At 38.2% G+C, this 18,383-nt stretch overlaps 1 protein-coding gene across 1 annotated transcript in view; it reads left to right on the top strand.

The window, feature by feature from the left end:
* The window catches only part of IQCA1 (IQ motif containing with AAA domain 1), a 199,992-nt gene that overhangs the window by 67,068 nt on the left and 114,541 nt on the right, over positions 1-18,383 (top strand). Inside the window, exons 14-15 of the mRNA XM_069465364.1 lie at positions 941-1,132; positions 1,426-1,497. Of these exons, the coding sequence (XP_069321465.1) occupies positions 941-1,132; positions 1,426-1,497 (264 nt within the window). The remainder of the gene's footprint in view (positions 1-940; positions 1,133-1,425; positions 1,498-18,383) is intronic.

Raw genomic sequence — 18,383 nt, forward strand, 5'->3', positions numbered from 1 at the left:
TCATTATGTGGGCAATCAGTGGCCCAGGTGATAGCCCCTGACACTCCAGGCCCCAGCCACTCACGGCCGTGGCTGCCCTCCGGGGCCTGGAAATGGACTCCGCCTGTGCTTTGGTGCCTCGACCTCCCCCGGAGCCAGGCCTGGTGGGCTGCTTCTCCCTCGCCCGGGAGCAATGGCAGGGCCTAAGCCAGAGCTCACACAGCCCAGGATGCACCCAGAGCCCCTGCTCTTGTCCCCTCTCCTCAAAAATTGACACAGCCTCTCACCCAACTGGGTCACCACATACCCCACCTGAGAGCTCCCAAAACAACATTTTACTGCACAATCCCTGATTTTTCTGTCTTAATAGTACTCATCATGCTGAATGTTTTAACATGCAGATTTAGAGATGCCGGAGAGCGTTTCACATGTGCCGTTCAATGTTTCCGGGACGATCTCAGCATCAGTCCTGTTTACCAGGCGTTCCACGGTGGATTTTAAACTCAGCACTTCATTTCGCATATATTTTACATTTTAAATTCTTGTATCAGAGGCACGCTTTTAATTTCTGTGTTTCTACTATCAAGTTAAGGAAATATTGATAGCAATTTCAAGTTTTACTAAATCCATTTTATTGACCTGTCTAGTATAATTTGCTGCCAGCCTAAAATAACGTGGAGATAATTGGTATTTTGTTCACAAGGGCAGCGGAAAGCTTTGGGGTCCTCAAACTTGTGATCGCACGTGAGCATGGTATATCATCAAAATATGCATAATTCATTAGAAAAATGAATAGTGTCTCGCGGCACTCACAGTTTATCAACCACGGGGACTCTAAGCAGGGTTGTGTTGTAAGTAAGCGTGTGATGTGTCTGGAATCAACTGATGTGGTTAGCATGTTTAAACATTGATTTATCTTAACTGGGTAACTGTGTTTGGGGTTTTTGTTTGTTTTTTGCAGAAATATTCAGTAAAGAGTATCCCCATAGAAGAAGCTGTTAAATGGATCCAGATTGCTGAGAGGGCACGGCAAGGTCGCCTAAGAGCGCTATTCATGAAGCAAATCTACCTGCAAGAATACAGGGCAAAGCTATCCAGGGTAGCTGGCGAGAAAGTGATAGACACCAGGGCAGCCGCACTCTGTATTCAGAAGGTACAAACACGGGACTCTTGGAGTTGGGGACAAGGTGTGCTCCACACTAGACATTCCCTTGAGCTTCAGGGGTGAGCTTCAAAACTCAAAGCCCCCAAATCCCACCTTTAGTAGAACTAGATTAAATTCCGGAAAGATGTATTAACTTACTCTGGGGAAATCATTAACCAAGCTTGGTCACATTTTAAAATTCTTATTCTAAATAGGTATTAAACTCAGGGCATTTTATTCAAATATTGCTAAAGATCATTGATAATTGTGTATTAAACAAGTAATTGTGTGTTTGTTTTTAGGTTTGGCGAGGTTTCCATCAATATAGGAGAACCGAAAAAGAGAGAGAAGAGGAGATGATATTCCTGGGTATGGTAAGTTTTCTTACAGACAGGATCTGGTTGTCTTAGAGACAATAGAATATGTGAAACTTGCATCTTTGCTAGTGAGTTTTTGAGGGAAAAAAGGAAGGAAAAATAAATGACTTAAGGGAATGGGGTGACCTGTATTTTACAGAAGCCTGCAGGGAGATTGGAAGAGATCAGGGCTGTATTTGTGTATACATCTCTGTGCAAGGTACAGAATGCTCCCAGTGTGGAAACAGGCTATAAGCTATCAAATCTGCTATTCCTGTCTAATGTCAACGGGACTACTTTTTATATCTGATGGTCATGAGAATGAATTTGCATTGACCCAGGCTTTTTGGGTTTTTTGTTTGTTTGTTTGGGTGGTGGGGAGTCTCTGTGGTGATTACTGAATCATGGAGTTGGAAGGGTGTATTATCTATGGCCATATAACAATGTTCCCAGCAACTTAGCAGGTAAAAACAGCACCTGTTTGCTCTCTCTGTGGGTCAGGACTCTGGGCACCGCTTAACTGAGTTCTCTGCTCAGGATCTCACAAGGCTGCGGTCAGGGTGTCGGCTGGGCTGTGGTCTCCTCCCAGGCTCGGTGGGGAAGGATCTGCTTCCAAGCTTGTGTGGCTTTGGCAGGATTCAGTTCCTTGTGGGCTGTCAGATCATGGGTTGCAGTTTCTATGCCAGCTGTTAGCAGGAGGCTGCCCCTAGCTCCTCGCCGTGTGGGCCTTTCCATGCGGCAGCGTGTTTTATCAAAGCCAGCAAGGGGAGGCGGTGCTTAGAATCTTAGGCAAATGATCACTGAAGTGGCATCCCATCGCCTTTTCCCTACACAGGTCAGAAGCAAGTTATAGGGCCCACCCATGCTCAGGGAGAGGGGATTACACGAGGGTGTGAGGACCAGGAGGCAGGGTCACTGGGGCCATCTCAGAATCTGTCTGCCACTAAAGGCTTTCCTGCACTAGCTGCATCATCAAGGGTGAGGCCTGGAGGAAGCTGGCTTGTCCTCTAGCTGAGCCCCTCCTGAACTCTGACAGCAGCCCCCACCCCGCTGCCTCCCAGGACAGCCCATTCTGTCACATTTTCAAAGCTTCTTCCTGTCCTTTAACTGAAATCTGCCTCCCTAGAGATCCCATTGACTGGCTGGGGCTCTGTCCCCTGCAGTAGCTCAGAATGTGACTTATTTCCCTTTCACATGATAACCCCTCGAGTATTTGGAGGCAGCTCTTAAGCCCCGCTAAGCCAACTCTTTGCAAAGCAACTTATCACGGGAGATGGGGACCATTTCTAGGGAGCACTTATTTGTTGACCTGCTCAGTTTTCATTAAAGGATGTTGTAATTTTAAAAGAGAAAAGAACAAAAGCCTTTGGAGACCTCTTCCAGCATTGACTTAAGGTGTATTATAGTGAGCTACATTGCGTGGTGCGCCGTATTTAATGCCCAGATTAAAAGTATTAAAGCAGTAACATCGATATAAATACAGTGACTAAGTCTTTGGAAATACTAATAACACATAAAGCTGTGGTGGGGCTAGTCAAGGAAAGAAGAAAGGCATGTAAAATATGCAGCAATTAACTAAAGACCCTAGCAAGTTAAAAACTATTAGATGATGTTGTGAACAACTGTGGTCATAAAATATGAAATATTGAGCAGAGAAGATTGTCTGGGGAAGTATAAATATCAAAACTGGCCAAAAGGGAAGACACCTAAATAAACCAATCCCTGTAGCAAATACTGAAAAGATTTCCCAAGTCCCTGTGTTAGGTGGGCCCCAGGAGAGCAGATGCCAGGATGGAATTAGACACGCAGGGGATGCATTAGGAGAATATCTGTGAAGGATAAGGGAAGGGCCGGCGAGGGCTGAGAGGGGCTTCAGGTCGTGACACTTCAGGCTGGGCAGGAGGGACAGGCAGGAGGGCTGAGAAGGAAGAGACTCAGAGCACAGCACAATTCCAATAAAGAAATTCAAATTGCTTTTAAAAATCTGTGCTAACAAAAGAAAAAAGAAGCAATACTCAAAAAAGGTACTCAGTTTGGGCAAGGACCTGGAGCAAGTGCACTCTAAGCAACTGCTAATGAGGGTTTAATTGCCCACCTCTCAGGGCCTTGTTGATCTCATTAAAAAAACATTAAAAAACAGTTTTACCCTTGTGCCCAGCTTCACTCACCTTTGGAATTTCTTTGCTGTGGGCAAATAAGAATATGAGCAAATTTTACAATATGTAGATGTTCATATTAGTGTAGTTTTATACTAATTGTAAGAAATTGGTGGCCAGAAATGGTTACTATAGTTTAAATATCCCATTGTATATTGTTAGAAAAGTGATGTTTTAGAGTTTCATTATATTTTATGAAATGTAAAACATGAACACCATGATCTTTTATTCTTTTGTTTATCTTACATCTTTCTACAATAAGCATGTATTTTATGTCTAAAAAGTTTACAGATAAAATGCACGTTCAAAATTATATCAGAGAAGAAAAAGATATGAATCATGGCTTCAATAATATGTAGTTTTAAAAATTGAAACTGAAATAATAGTCAATTTGCAATAGATTTTCCCAATTCTGTGTACTTATCAAATGTATAGCTCAGTAGGACAAAAACTGGGACTTAGGATCTTTCCTTTTCTTTCTATTTTTAACGGTAGCCATGCTCAGAGAATAAGAAGTAAAAATAATAATTGCAATTTATGACTTTTCACCAATGCGGAGATATGGTTTTCTTTATATCATTCTTTTCTTTCTATGTTTAAGTGTTATTTCCAATATTATATTCCTCTTCTCACTTTTAGAGAAAATAAATCAAGTGCCCACCATGATAGTGTTGAGATATCAGATCCCTGTATTCTGTGATCAACCATAAACATGACCATTTGAGCCATATTTTAATTAGGTCTTCTTGTATAAACATTAAATTTTCTTTTCTGGGATTTTAGGATTTCAAATAAATTAAAAGGTCTTGCCAATAGTGTTAAATATAGCTACAATATAATTTAGTTCCATCTTCAGGGTATTGCCATACAATTTTCATTAATTTTATAATGGCACATTTTAAATGACAAATTACACAGTCAGTACATTTGGTTTTAGAATAGTTTACATTTTACTGTGGCTCCTCATCCCGACTGCTCCGCCTGCAGTTACGGCCTCCACATTGCACCTTTGATGTCAGCACACAGTTATTTTTCTTGAAGCGGGAATTTAACTCCATATTCCAGAAACCTGAAAACTGCCTAGTTTCCAGGTGAAAGGGTATGATATCACCACACCTGTGTTTATAAAGTCTGCCTTAAAAATGTGGGAAATCATACCAAGACAGCATATATGATTTAAGAAGTATCTTGATTTTATCACCTCTGTTCTTGGTTTCGCTTTGATCTTTGTATTTCAGACAGAAGGCCACATTTATTTTTGTAAATTGCTTTATAGTTGTTTAGGTATGCTATAAGAATCAAAAGGGTCAGCAATTTCTGCTAGTTGTTATGGATTTTTATTATCTCACTGGGTGGAATATTATTCAGCCATAAAAAAAGAAGGAAATTCTTACACATGCTACAACATGGGTAAACCTTGAGGACATTATACTAAGTGAAATAAGCCAGTCACAAAAAGACAACTGTTGTATGATCCCATTTATACGAGGTATCTAAAGCAATCAAACTCATAGAAACAGAAAGTAGATGGAGGGTGTCAGGGGCTGGGGACAGGGGAAAGGGGGAGTTGTTGTTTAATGGGGACAGAGTTTCAGTTTGAAAGATGAGAAAGTTCTAGAGACTTGTTGCACAACAATGGGAATATAATTAACACTAACTGCATGCTAAAAATTGTTAGGATAGAAAATTTTATGTTATGGGGGGGGTTTACCACAATTAAAAATGTTTTTAAAAATTCACTGGGAAATTGAAATGTATACTGAGATGGTTATATATAAATCAGGCTACTCACTAGTGGTCAAAATTAAAAATTAAATGAGATACTACTATACTTATTGACAAGGTTGCAATGAGTGGCTCATTCTCATACATAAGGAGTTAAGTTGACTCAGCCTTTCTGAAAGCCAGTTAGCAAGATACAATAAGATTCTTAAAATATTTATGTTCTTCAAATTCTGTTCTGTCTTAAGGTAATCATCAGAAATAGAGATTTGTGTGCATGGAAGTTCCCAAAAATGTTTTTGTTAATAATGAAAAATTGGAAATAACAGATTCTAGTATTCTAGAGTAGGTATATAGTTAAATAATTTATAGTGACCCTACATAATGTAGTTATATGCCAACATTAAAAAGTATGTTTATGACTAATTGATGATATGAAAATGCTCAAGGTGAAAATTCAGGATTTGGAATTATATTATACATATATTAATAATATGACTTCAATTAAGCATATATACACATCCATGCACATACAAAAGAAAGAAAGAAAATACACGAAGTTTGAATACAGCTCATGTTTTAATGTGTAAATTTGGGAAGATATTTTTGTTTGTAATTGTAGTTTCTAAAATGGCCAAATTTTACTTTGTTAATTAGAAAAAATACATATTTAAAAGTAAAAGCAGCTCACCAAAATGGCCGAACAGGAGCAACGTGGCTTCACTCCCCACCAGAGAAAACCAAAAACCAATATCCAGCACCAAGATTATCACCAGCAATATCCCAGAATTCAGATTTGTGGAGGAGACAATCTCCAGGTCCACAGAGAAGTGAAAACACTCTGAGCAGATAGAGAACCAGACTTCTGTATCCACAATGCCCCTCCCGCAATCTGCCACCACATGCATGGAAAATTTTGCTTGGAGTCACAGTTTCTACACTGAGAAAACTGAGATCAACGTGGACAACCAGCTTCCCCACCATCTTGAGTTCCCTCGCAGGAGAACTAACCCTGTGTCAACCCACAGGAAGCACTGTCAGTGCCTATGGGGAGAAAACCCCTAAGGGAGCCAGAGACGAGGGAGGCAGGACTAGCACCCCCAGCCCACAAAGCTCTTCTCTATCAGCCAAAGGAGATGCCAAATCAGAGTGGCTGTTCAGCACCACACTGTAGGAGGCATGGGAAGGGCAGCGCTCTAATCATTTGCTAGAGCCAAGGCAAATCTGGACTTACAGTGCCATCTAGTGCTGAAGAGGAGGTAGTGACCTAGCATAAAAGAAATTCAACAGGTAAATGGCAAAGAACCTCTAAACAAATAAATCCAAAAAAAAAAAAAAAAAAAGCACAAAAAAAGCCAGACAAAGAAGACTAGTATAAATAACTAATTCGTCAGTGCAAAGACATAGGCATATGTCCACAAGAAAGAGCAAAGAGGAAACCATGACCTCTCCAAAGAGACAAAACAAGAAGCAAGTGACCAATCCTAACAAGACAGCAGCATGTGAGCTCTTAGAGAATTTGAAATAGCAGTTTTAAGGAAACTCAGCAAACTTCAAGATAACACAGAAAAACAATTCAGAAATTTATCAGAGAAATTTAACAAAGAAATAGAAATAATTAAAAAAAAAACTCAAATCCTGGAACCAAGAAATACATTTGCTGAACTTAAAAAGGCATTAGAGGCTCTTAACATCAGAATAGATCAAACAGGGGAGAGAATCAGTGAGCTCAAAGACAGGCTACTTGAAAATATACAGTTAGAGGAGGAAAAAATAAAAAGAATGAAAAGGAATGAAGAATGCCTGCAAGATATAGAAAATCACCTCAAAAGAGAAAACTAAGAATAATTGGTGTTCAAAAGATAGTTGAGAATAAGCAAGGACTAGATGACTTATTTAAAGAATAATAACTGAAAACTTTCCAAACCTAGGGAATGATATAAATATCCAGGTAGAGGAAGATCAGAGATCATCAAATAGATAAAACCCAAATAAGGCTATCCTAAATCATATAATAATCAAACTCTCAAAGGTCAAGGGCAAAGAGAAGGTCCTAAACGCAATAAGAGAAGGGAAGCAAATAACATATAAAGGAGCTCCAATTTGTCTGGCAACAGACTTGTCAATGGAAATCATACAGTCCAGGAGGGAGTGGGATGACATGTCCAAAGTGCCAAAAGAAAAAACTGGCAACTGAGAATACTACCCTGCAAAGCTATACTTCAAACATGAAGGAGAGAGAAGTCTTTCCCAGAAAACAAAAACTGAGAGAATTCATCACTGACAGACCCACCTTACAAGAAATGCTAATGGGAGTTCTTCAATCTGAAAGAAAAAAGACACTAACATGAAAAAATAAAACATTTGAAGGTATAAAACCTACTGGTAAAAGTAAGTACACAAACTCATAATACTATAATTGTGGTATATAATCCACTCATATCTCTAGTTTGAAGACTAAAAGACAAATCTTTCAAAAATACTAACTACAGGCCAGGCGCGGTGGCTCACGCCTGTACTCCTAGCACTCTGGGAGGCCGAGGCGGGTGGATCGCTCGAGGTCAGGAGTTCGAGACCAGCCTGAGCAAGAGTGAGACCCCGTCTCTACTAAAAAATAGAAAGAAATTATATGGACAACTAAAATATATACATACAAAAAATTAGCCGGGCATGGTGGCGCATGCCTGTAGTCCCAGCTACTCGGGAGGCTGAGGCAGTAGGATCGCTTAAGCCCAGGAGTTTGAGGTTGCTGTGAGCTAGACTGACGCCACGGCACTCACTCTAGCCCAGGCAACAGAGTGAGACTCTGTCTCAAAAAAAAAAAAAAAAATAGTAACTACAGCAACTTGTTAATGATTGGCAATATAAAAAATGCAAATTGAGACAACAGAAGTCCTTATGTGGTGGGGGGAATGGAGTTAAAATGTAGAGTTTTTTAGGTTTTTGTTTGTTTCTATTCCTTTCTTTGTGGTAGAAGATAAGTTGTTATCTATTTAAAATAATTTTTATGAGATATTTTGTGTAAGCTTCATGGTAAACACAAAGCAAAAACCTATACACCAAAAATAAAAAGCAATAAATTAAAACATTCTCCCAGGGAAAATCACTTAATCACAAAGGAAGATAGTATAAGGGAAGAAAGGAGGACAGAAGTTACAAAACAACTAGAAAACAAGTAACAAAATGGCAGTAGTAAATCCTTACCTATTAATGATGATGTTGAATGTAAATGGACTAAATTCTCCAATTAAAAGACAGAGTGGCTGAATGGATGTAAAAACAAGACCTAACCATATGCTGCCTGCAAGAAACCTATTTTGCTTATAAAAACATGCATAGGCTGAAAGTGAAGGGATGGAAAAAGATATTTCATACAAATGGAAATTTTAAAATAGCAAGAGTAGCTATATTTCTATTAGATAAAATAGACTACAAATCAAAGACTGTAAAGAGACAAAAAAAGGTCACTATATAATGTTAAAGGGGTCAATTCAGAAGGAGTATAACAATTGTAAATATATATGCACCCAACACTGGAGCACCCAAATATATAAAACAAACATTAATAGGTCTAAAATGAGAGATAAGCTGCAAATAATAATAGTACAGATTTCAATACCCCATTCTCAGTAATGGGAAGGTCATCCAAACAGAAAATCAACAAAGAAACATCAAAATTAAACTTGATCACCACAATCAAGTGGGATTCATCCCAGCGATGCAAGGATGGCAACAAATGCAAATCAATAAACAATGAAACATCACATTAACAGAACCAAGAACAAAAACCATACGATCATTTCAGTAGATACCGAAAAAATACTTGATAAAATTTAACATCGTTTATAATAAAAACTCTCAACAAACTCAGTATAGAAAGAACATACCTGATGTGGTTTATATTGTTGGCCCCTCCAAACCTCATGTTGAAATTTGATCCCTAGTGTTGAATGTGGGGCCTGGTAGAAGGTGTTTGGGTCAGGCAGGCAGATCCCTCATGAATGGCTTGCTGCCCTCCCCACAATAATGAGTCAGTTCTCACTTTATTAGTTCACATAAGAGCTGGTTGTTTAAAAGAGCCTGGCACCACCTCATACCTCTCTTTTGCTCCTCTCACCGTGTGACACTCCGGTTCCCCCTTTGCCTTCTGCCTTGATTGGAAGCTTGATTAAGCCCTCACCAGAAGCAGATGGTTATGAATTGCTTCCTGTACAGTCTGCAGAACCATGAGCCAAATAAATCTCTTTTCTTTATAACTCACCCAGCCTCAGGCATTCTGTTATAGCAGTGCAAAACAGACATATACAATACCTTAAAACAATAAAGGTCATGTATGACACACCTACAGCTAACGTTATACTGAACAGGAAAAAAAATGAAAGTATGTCCTATAGAACAAGACAGGAATGCCCACTTTTACCAATTTCATTCAACATTAATACTGGTAGTCCTAGTCAGAGTAATTAGGCAAGAGAAAGAAACAAAGGGCATCCAAGTTGGAAAGGAAGAAGTTAAATTAGCCTTGTTCACAGATGACATGATCTTATATTTAGAAAAACCTAAAAGCTCCACCAAAAAACTGTTACAACTGATAAACAAATTCAGTAAAGTTGCAGGATACAAAATCAACACGCAAAACTCAGCAGCATCAATCTGAAAAAGAGAACAATCTGAAAAAAAAAATCAAGAAAGCAGTCCCATTTATAATAGCTGTAAAACATATAAAATACCTAGGAATAAATTTAACCAAAGAAGTGAAATATCTCTGTATGGAAAACTGTAAAAAACTGGTGAAAAAAGTGAAGAGGACACAAAAAAATTAAAAGATATTCCATGCTTATAGACTGAAAGAATTAATAGTGAATGCTACTCTAACAATGTATCAATAACATTCTTCACAGAAATTGAAAAAAGAATCCTAAAATTTGTAGGGAACCACGAAAGATCCCAAATAACCAAAGCCATCCTGAGCAAAAAAGAACAAATCTAGAGACATCACACTAACTTCGAAATATACTACAAATCCACACTAACCAAAAGAGCGTAATAATATGATGCTGGCATAAAAGCAGACACACAGACCAATTAAACAGAATAGAGAACCCTGAAATAAATCCATGCATTTACATTTACAGCCAACTGTTTTTAGACAAAGGCTCCAAGAACATACATTGAGGAAAGGACAGTCTCTTCAATAAATAGTTCTGGGAAAACTGATAACCATATGCAGAATGAAACTAGATCTCTCTCTCTCTCACCATATACAAACATCAGATCAAAATAGATTAAAATTTTAAATCTAAAACCTGAAACTATGAAACTGGTAGAAGAAAACATTTGGGGAAACACTCCAGGACATTAGTCTAGGCAAAGATTTTTTGAGGTAAGACCTCAAAAGCACAGGCAACAAAAGCAAAAATGCACAAATGGGATTAGATCAAGCAAAAAAGCTTTTGCACAGCAAAGGAAACATTAACAAAAGGAAGATACAACCTACAGAATGGGAGAAAATGTTTGCAAATCTGACAAAGAATTAAAAACCAGAATATATAAGGATTTTAAACAACTCAACAGCAAAAAATAAATAATAATAATCTTAATTTAAAATGGGCTAAAGATCTGAATAGCCATTTCTCAAAAGAAGATATATAAATGGTCAACAAGGATATGGAAAAATGTTCAGCATACCTCATCATCAGGGAAATGCAAATTAAAACCACAATGAGATATCATCTCAACCCAGTTAAAATGGCTTTATCAAAAAGACAAAAAATAAAGGATGTTGGCAAGGATGTGGAGAAAAGGGAATACTTGTACACTGTTGGTGGGAATGTAAATTAGTACAGCTACTATGGAAAACTACACAAAGGTTCCTCAAAAGGCTAACAATAGAACTACCTTATGATCCAGCAGTCTCACTACTGGCTATATATCCAAAAGAAAGAAAATCAGTATATCAAAGAGATATGTGCACGCCCATGTTTATTGCAGCATTATTCACAATGGCCAAAATATGGAATCAACCTATCTGTGGATGAATACATGAAGAAAGTATGGTATTTATACACAATTGAATATTATTCAGCCATGAAAAGAAGAAAATCCTGTCATTTGCAGCAGCATGCATAGAACTGGAGGTCATTATGTTAAGCAAAATAATCCAGGCACAGAAAGACAAATATAACATGTTCTCATTCATATGTGGAAGAAAGAAGTACTAATTTTTTCAACAGTACATAATTTGAATGGTATAAAGAGAGTGACTTATCTGTTTTGTATTCAGTGTGACTTTCTTCAGATTGCTTTTTTAAATTTTTTATTTCAAAATATTAAGGGGGTACAAATGTTTTTGTTACAGGGATACCTTGTGTAAGGCTTAAATCAGGGCTTTTAGTGTGCCAATCACCAGAATAGTATTCGTTGTACCAGATCGGTAAATTTTTATTCCTCCCACCCTCCCACTCTCCCCCCTTCTTGTTTTCCAATGTCCTTTACATCTCTTTGGGCCCATGTGTGCCTATCATTTAGCTCCCAATTATTAGAGAGTACATATGGTGTTTGTTTTTCCATACCTGAGATACTTCAGTTAGGGTGATGGTCTCCAGTTCCATCCAAGTTGCTGTAAAAGACTATTTCATTCCTTTTTATAGCTGACTAGTACTCCATGGTGTGTGTGTGTTTGTGTGTGTGTGTGTGTTCTTTATCTACTCATAAATTGAAGGGCATTTGGGTTGATTCCACATCTTTGCAATGATAAATTGTGCTGCAATAAACATTCGGGTGCAGATGTCTTTGTTATAGAATGTCTTTTGTTCTTTTGGGTAGATACCCAATAATGGGATTGCTGGATCAAATGGTAGGTCTACTTGTATCTGTTTAAGGTATCTCCATATTGCTTTCCATAGAGGCTGCACTAACCTGCAGTCTCACCAACAATGTATAAGGGTTTTTATCTCTCTACATCCACACCAGCGCATCTATTGTGTTTTTTACTTTTTAGTAATGGTCACTCTACAGGGGTAAGGTGGTATCTCATTGTGATTTTAATTTGCATTTCCCTGATGATTAATGATGTTGAGCATTTTTTTTCACATATTTGATGTCCATTTTTCTATCTTCTTTTGAAAAACTTCTGTTCATGTCTGTTCAAACTTCTTTTTAATGGAGTTGTTTGGGGTTTTTTGCTGATTTGTTTGAGTTCTTTGTAGATTCTTGATATTAGCCCTTTATCAGATATAGTTTGCACATATTCTGTAGGTTGTCTGTTAACTGTGTTGATCTGTTAGTTGTCTGTTAACTGTTAATTATTTCCTTTGCTGTGCAGAAGCTTTTAAGTCCCATTTATTTATTTTTGTTGTTGCTGTATTTGCCTTTGGGGTCTTAGTCACAAATTCTTTGACTAGGCCAATGTCTAGAAGAGTTTTCTTTACATTTTATTCTATAATTCTTATAGTTTCATGCCTTAAGTCTTTTATCTATCTTGAATTAATTTTTGTATATGGCAAGATATAGGGGTCCTGTTTCATTCTTCTGCATGTGACTATCCAGTATTCCAAGTACGTTTATTGAATGGGGTTTCTTTTCCCCAGTGTTTGTTGTTCTCTGTTTGTTGAAGATCAGTTGGTTGTAGGTAGATAATTTTATTTGTGGGTTCTCTATTCTGTTCAATTCGCCTGTGTCTCTACTTTTACACCAGTACCATGCTGTTTGGATTACTATGGCCTTGTAATATAATTTGAAGTCAGGTATTGTGATGCCTCCAGATTTGTTCTTCTAGCTTGACATTACTTTGGCTATTCGGGCTCTTTTGTGATGCAAAATAAAGCATAGAATTATTTTTTCTAGATCTGTGAAATATGCCATTGGTATTTTGATGGGGATTGCATTGAATCTGTAAATTGCTTTAGGCAGATGCACATTTAGGGGTTAGGGAGGATTCCCACCTTCTCAATGCTATGGAATAATTTCTGTAGTACAAGTGCCAGTTCTTCTTTGTAGGTCTGGTAGAATTCAACTGTGAATCCATCTGGTCTGGGGCATTTTTTTGTTGGGAGATTTTTTTATTATTGCATCAATCTTGCTACTCATTATTGATCTCTTCAGGATTTCTATTTCTACCTGATTCAGGCTTGCAAGGTTGTGTGTTTCCAGGAATTTATCAATTTCCTGTACATTTTCTAGTTTGTGTGCATAGAGGTTTTGGTGTATTCACAGATGATGATATTTTGTATTTCTGTGGTATCAGTTGTAATGCCTCCTTTTTTAGTTCTGATTGAGCTTATCTGAATCCTTTCTCTTCTATTTCCAGTTAATCTGGCCAGTGGTTTATTGATATTATTTATCTTTTCAAGGAACCAACTTTTTGTTTTGTTGATTCTTTGTATTGTTTTGTTGTTGTTGTTGTTTCCATTTCATTTAGTTCTGCTCTGAGGTTTGTCATTTCTTTTCTTTTGCTGGCTTTAGGTTTGGTTTGCTTTCCCTTTTCTTGTTCCTTGAGATGTGACAGTAGCTTTTTAATGTGTTATCTTTCTGTCTTTTTGATATAGACGTTTAAGGCTATGAATTTTCCCCTTAGAACTATTTTTGCTGTATCCCATACAGTTTGAAAGCTGTATCTCCTTTGTTGTTCAGTTTGAGAAATCTTTTGATTTCCATTTTAATTTCATCATTGACCCAATGATCATTTGTCAGCACATTGTTTAATTTCCATGACTTTGTGTAGATTTGAGTGTTCTCTTGGAATTGATTTTCTAGCTTTATTCTACTGTGGTCTGAGAAGGTACATAGTATGAATTTTATTTTTTTGAATTTGCTGAGACTTGTTTTGTGGCATAAGATATGACCAATCTTGGAACATTTCCCATGTGCTGATGAGAAGAATGTATATTCAGTAGTTTTTTGGTAGAATGTTCTTTAAATGTCTGTTAGTTCCATTTGTTCTAGAGTCTCATTTAAGTCCAATATTTCTTTATTCATTTTCTGCTTCAATGATCTGTCCATTTCTATCAGTGGGCTGTTGAAGTCCCCAGCAATTACAATGCTACTATTTATTTCTTTTCTTAGTTCTAGTAAAATTTGCTTTATGAATCTGGGAGGTCCTGTGTTAGGTGCATCACACTCATTATGTAGGTATACACCCATCCCCTTCCCACCCCCCATCTGCCCGACATCCGATTAGTGTTATTCCCAAATGTGCACTTAGGTGATGATCAGGGAAACCAATTTGATGGTGACCACAGGTGGTGCTTATTTTTCCATTTTTGGGATACTTCATTTAGTAGAATGGGTTCCAACTCTATCCAGGAGAACATAAGAAATTCTGTATCACCATTATTTCTTATAGCTGATTAATACTCCATGGTATACATATACCACATTTTATTAATCCACTCATGTATTGATGGGTACTGGGTTGTTTCCACATCTTTGCGATTGTGAATTGTGCTGCTCTAAACATTCAGGTGTAGATGTCTTTTTTATAGAATGACTTTTGTTCTTTTGGGTAGATGCCCAATAATGGGATTGCTGGATCAAATGGTAGGTCTACTTGAATCTGTTTAAGGTATCTCCATATTGCTTTCCACAGAGGTTACACTAAGTTTGCAGTCCCACCAGCAGTGTATAAGTGTTCCTGTCTCTCCGCATTCATGTCAACATTTATTGTTATGGGACTTTTTGATAAAGGCCGTTCTCACTGGAGTTAAGTGATATCTCATTGTGGTTTTGATTTGCATTTCCCTAATGATTAGAGATGCTGAGCATTTTTTCATATGTTTGTTGGCCATTCTTCTGTCTTCTTTTGAAAATTTTCTATTCATGTCCTTTGCCCACTTTTTGGTAGGGTTGTTTGATTTTTTCTTGCTGATTTTCCTGAGTTCTAAATAGATTCTAGTTATCAGTCCTTTATCAGATGTGTAGCATGCGAAAATTTTTTCCCATTCTGTAGGTTGTCTGTTTGCTCTCGTGACTGTTTCTTTGGCTGTGCAGACGCTTTTTAATTTAATCAGGTCCCATTCATTTATTTTTGTTGTTGCTGTGATTGCCTTTGGGGTCTTCTTCATAAATTCTTTGCCTAGGCCAATGTCTATAAGAGTCTTTCCCACATTTTCTTCTAGAATTCTAATAGTTTCACACCTTAGGTTTGAATCTGTTATCCACTGTGATTTGATTTTTGTGAGAGGTGAAAGCTGTGGGTCCTGTTTCAGTCTTCTACATGTGGCTATCCAGTTTTCCCAGCACCATTTATTGAATAAGGATTCTTTTCCCCAGAGTATGTTTTTGCCTGCTTTGTCAAAGATTGGATATCTATATGAGGATGGTTTTATATCTGGATTTTCTGTTCTGTTCCACTGGTCTGTGTCCCTATACTTGTGCCAATACCATGCAGTTTTAATAACCACAGCCTTGTAGTATAGTTTGAAGTCTGGTAAATGTCTATACTACCCAAAGTGATCTACAGATCCAATGCAATCCCTATTAAATTACCAACATCATTTTTCACAGATATAGAAAAAATAATTTTACGCTTTGTATGGAACCAGAGAAGACCCCGTTTAGCAAAAGCAATTTTAGGCAATAAGAACAAAATGGGAGGTATTAATTTACCAGACTTCACACTATACTACAAGGTCTAGGGTTTTAAATGGCACCAGCCGCAGCACCCAGTGTTTGCGAGCTGGTGGTTCCCGCTGTGCGCTCTCTCTGCAGCAGTGTCTCTGCACAGTCTCCAGGTAGCTCCCTATGTCAGTCCTGTGGCCCTCTGCAGTGGAGGGTCCCCCGCAGTCAGAGCCCCAGGACTCTCTGCTCTGTGCTTTACCCACATGTGCACTCGTCTTCCCTGTGCACCTCCAAACCAACCGCAGAGCAGGTCGCTTCACTGCCTTCTCCTGCACGTTGGGTGCCTCCCGTCACCTCTCTGTGGATTCACAATGCTCTCTCTTAGAAGAGGGATCTGAAGGTGATATCCATTCCCCACCTTCACAGTGCATGCAGACTGCTTCTGGGCCACCATCTTGCCCCTGTCTGCTTTTGTTTAAGGATGTCTTTGCTCGCTATTACATGTTCTATTGAAATTTTACACCATTGAGAAAACATGGATTCAATTTGTAAAAGAATGTTATCTTCTGTTCACTGGCTGATAACCGTAAAAAAATCCATTACCCTAAATCCAAGAAATGTTTGTGATTGAATATATTTTCCACTATATCACTGATTAAGATACTGCCTACTCATTTTAAAATTTCCTTTTTTCATTATTTCATTTTGTTGCATTATACCAATGTATAAACCATTGACTTATCTGATCAAAACTGTATTTGTATCTTTATGAGAAGCTTGGCATGTTTCCAGGAGTGACTATTCAGTAACTGTGACATCATTGTGCCTTCAATTCCTCATCAAATGTCTCTTGTAGCATTGTCATATAAATTATTTTTTTGGATATTGCCATTTTAAATATTTATATTCTAAAATCTACAAAGAAAAATAAATAGCTCTCTAAAAATTCATGTGCAGTTATTTTAATTGGCAGAGCCAATGGAGTGGATCAAGGAGAAGGAAACTTAATGAATGTAATACATTTCATTCTGTGGATCCCTTTGAAATAATTTGTCCTGCAGTCATGACCATCGTATATTTTATGTTACCCTGAAGCTATCATGTTTGCATTATAACAAAGAACACTGGGGGAACACTTATTAAAGAGGAAGACCTGCCACTTTTAAATGCATCAACTAAATCCTGAAAGCACCATAAAACCCTGTTCACTTTCACATTCTAACATGAAGCAAGCTATATTCTAAATTATTTTTTGCCCAATAAATTAGACTTCTTTCTTATTAACAAATAACCCCAAGTACGAGCTTGGGCACCCAGATGAGCAGGACTCCCTTCCCAGGATCCATGTGAAAAAGCTCTGTGCGTGTTGTAACTGCGCTTCTGTTGCCCTCAGAACGGCGGGTGGGCGCCTCTTTGGGAATTACTGTCAGAGCCAAAGTGAGCCAAGAATCTAAATGAAACGCTCTTTTATGATCACACTTTAATTTCAACCAAAACCGTGTGGTCCAGCTTGATCATGTGTAGTATTCATCATATTTAGTTCCAGGTGACCTCTGATTGTTTCCAAGAAATAAATGTGTTCTCAAAAAATAGGTTTGCTGTGACGTATGGGGTTTTGTCTGGCTTTGTTTTAGTTTTGTTACACTCTTTAACTGCAGATGAGCTGCTCCCTGAGTGTCCTGTGGGGAAGCAGTATCCTAGAAATGAGTGCAAGTCTCAGAGCACCAGCTTGGAGGGTTGGGGGCCAGCTGGGAGCGTGTCCTTTAGTGGAGGACAGACCTAGGTGCAAAGCCCAGCCCTGCAATGTGCCAGTGAAGGGACTTTGAGTGATGCATTTACCCTCCCTGGGAGCCTCAGTTTCTTCTTGCGTAAGAGCAGGCAGTGCTGCCCATTGCTCAGGGCCACTACATTGTAGGGGAAACCTCGTCTGTGCTTGGGATAGGATATGCCTTCAAGAAATGCTGGCTGATATGCATTATCTTGAAAAATTATAGTACGTTGTCATAACTGACTGGTATCATACAGTAGAAAACTATCAAGGAGTATGATAAGTTTTTCATGCAACAAAACAAAATTTTTCAAAATAAGTTGTTGCATAAAATAAATGCACAAGCAATTTCAAAATGTAAAATGTCTTGGCCTTTGTGATTACATACTGCTAAACTTCTGAACTGGAAATTTGTTAAAAGTATGATCTTGAAAAGCAGTGGATTTGGAGCAGCCCACGGGGTTGGAGTGCAATCTGCAGCTACCTTATCTACCTTATCTAGCGGCAAGGGGGAAATTCTGCAGATACCTAGGACACTAGTTGCCGCCCTCACACGCAGCCTGTGTTGTTGCACCAGAAAAAGGTTTGCAAGCACGACGAGTGGTGTGTTCTGGTAAAGCTGTGCCTGCAAGGCCGTCAGCTGCCCTGAGTGAGAACATGGGGATGTGAGGGAGGATGCCTGAAGAATCTTTGTGGTTTCA

This window comes from Eulemur rufifrons, chromosome 1 (genome assembly GCF_041146395.1).
Source record: "Eulemur rufifrons isolate Redbay chromosome 1, OSU_ERuf_1, whole genome shotgun sequence".
NCBI lineage: Eukaryota > Metazoa > Chordata > Mammalia > Primates > Lemuridae > Eulemur > Eulemur rufifrons.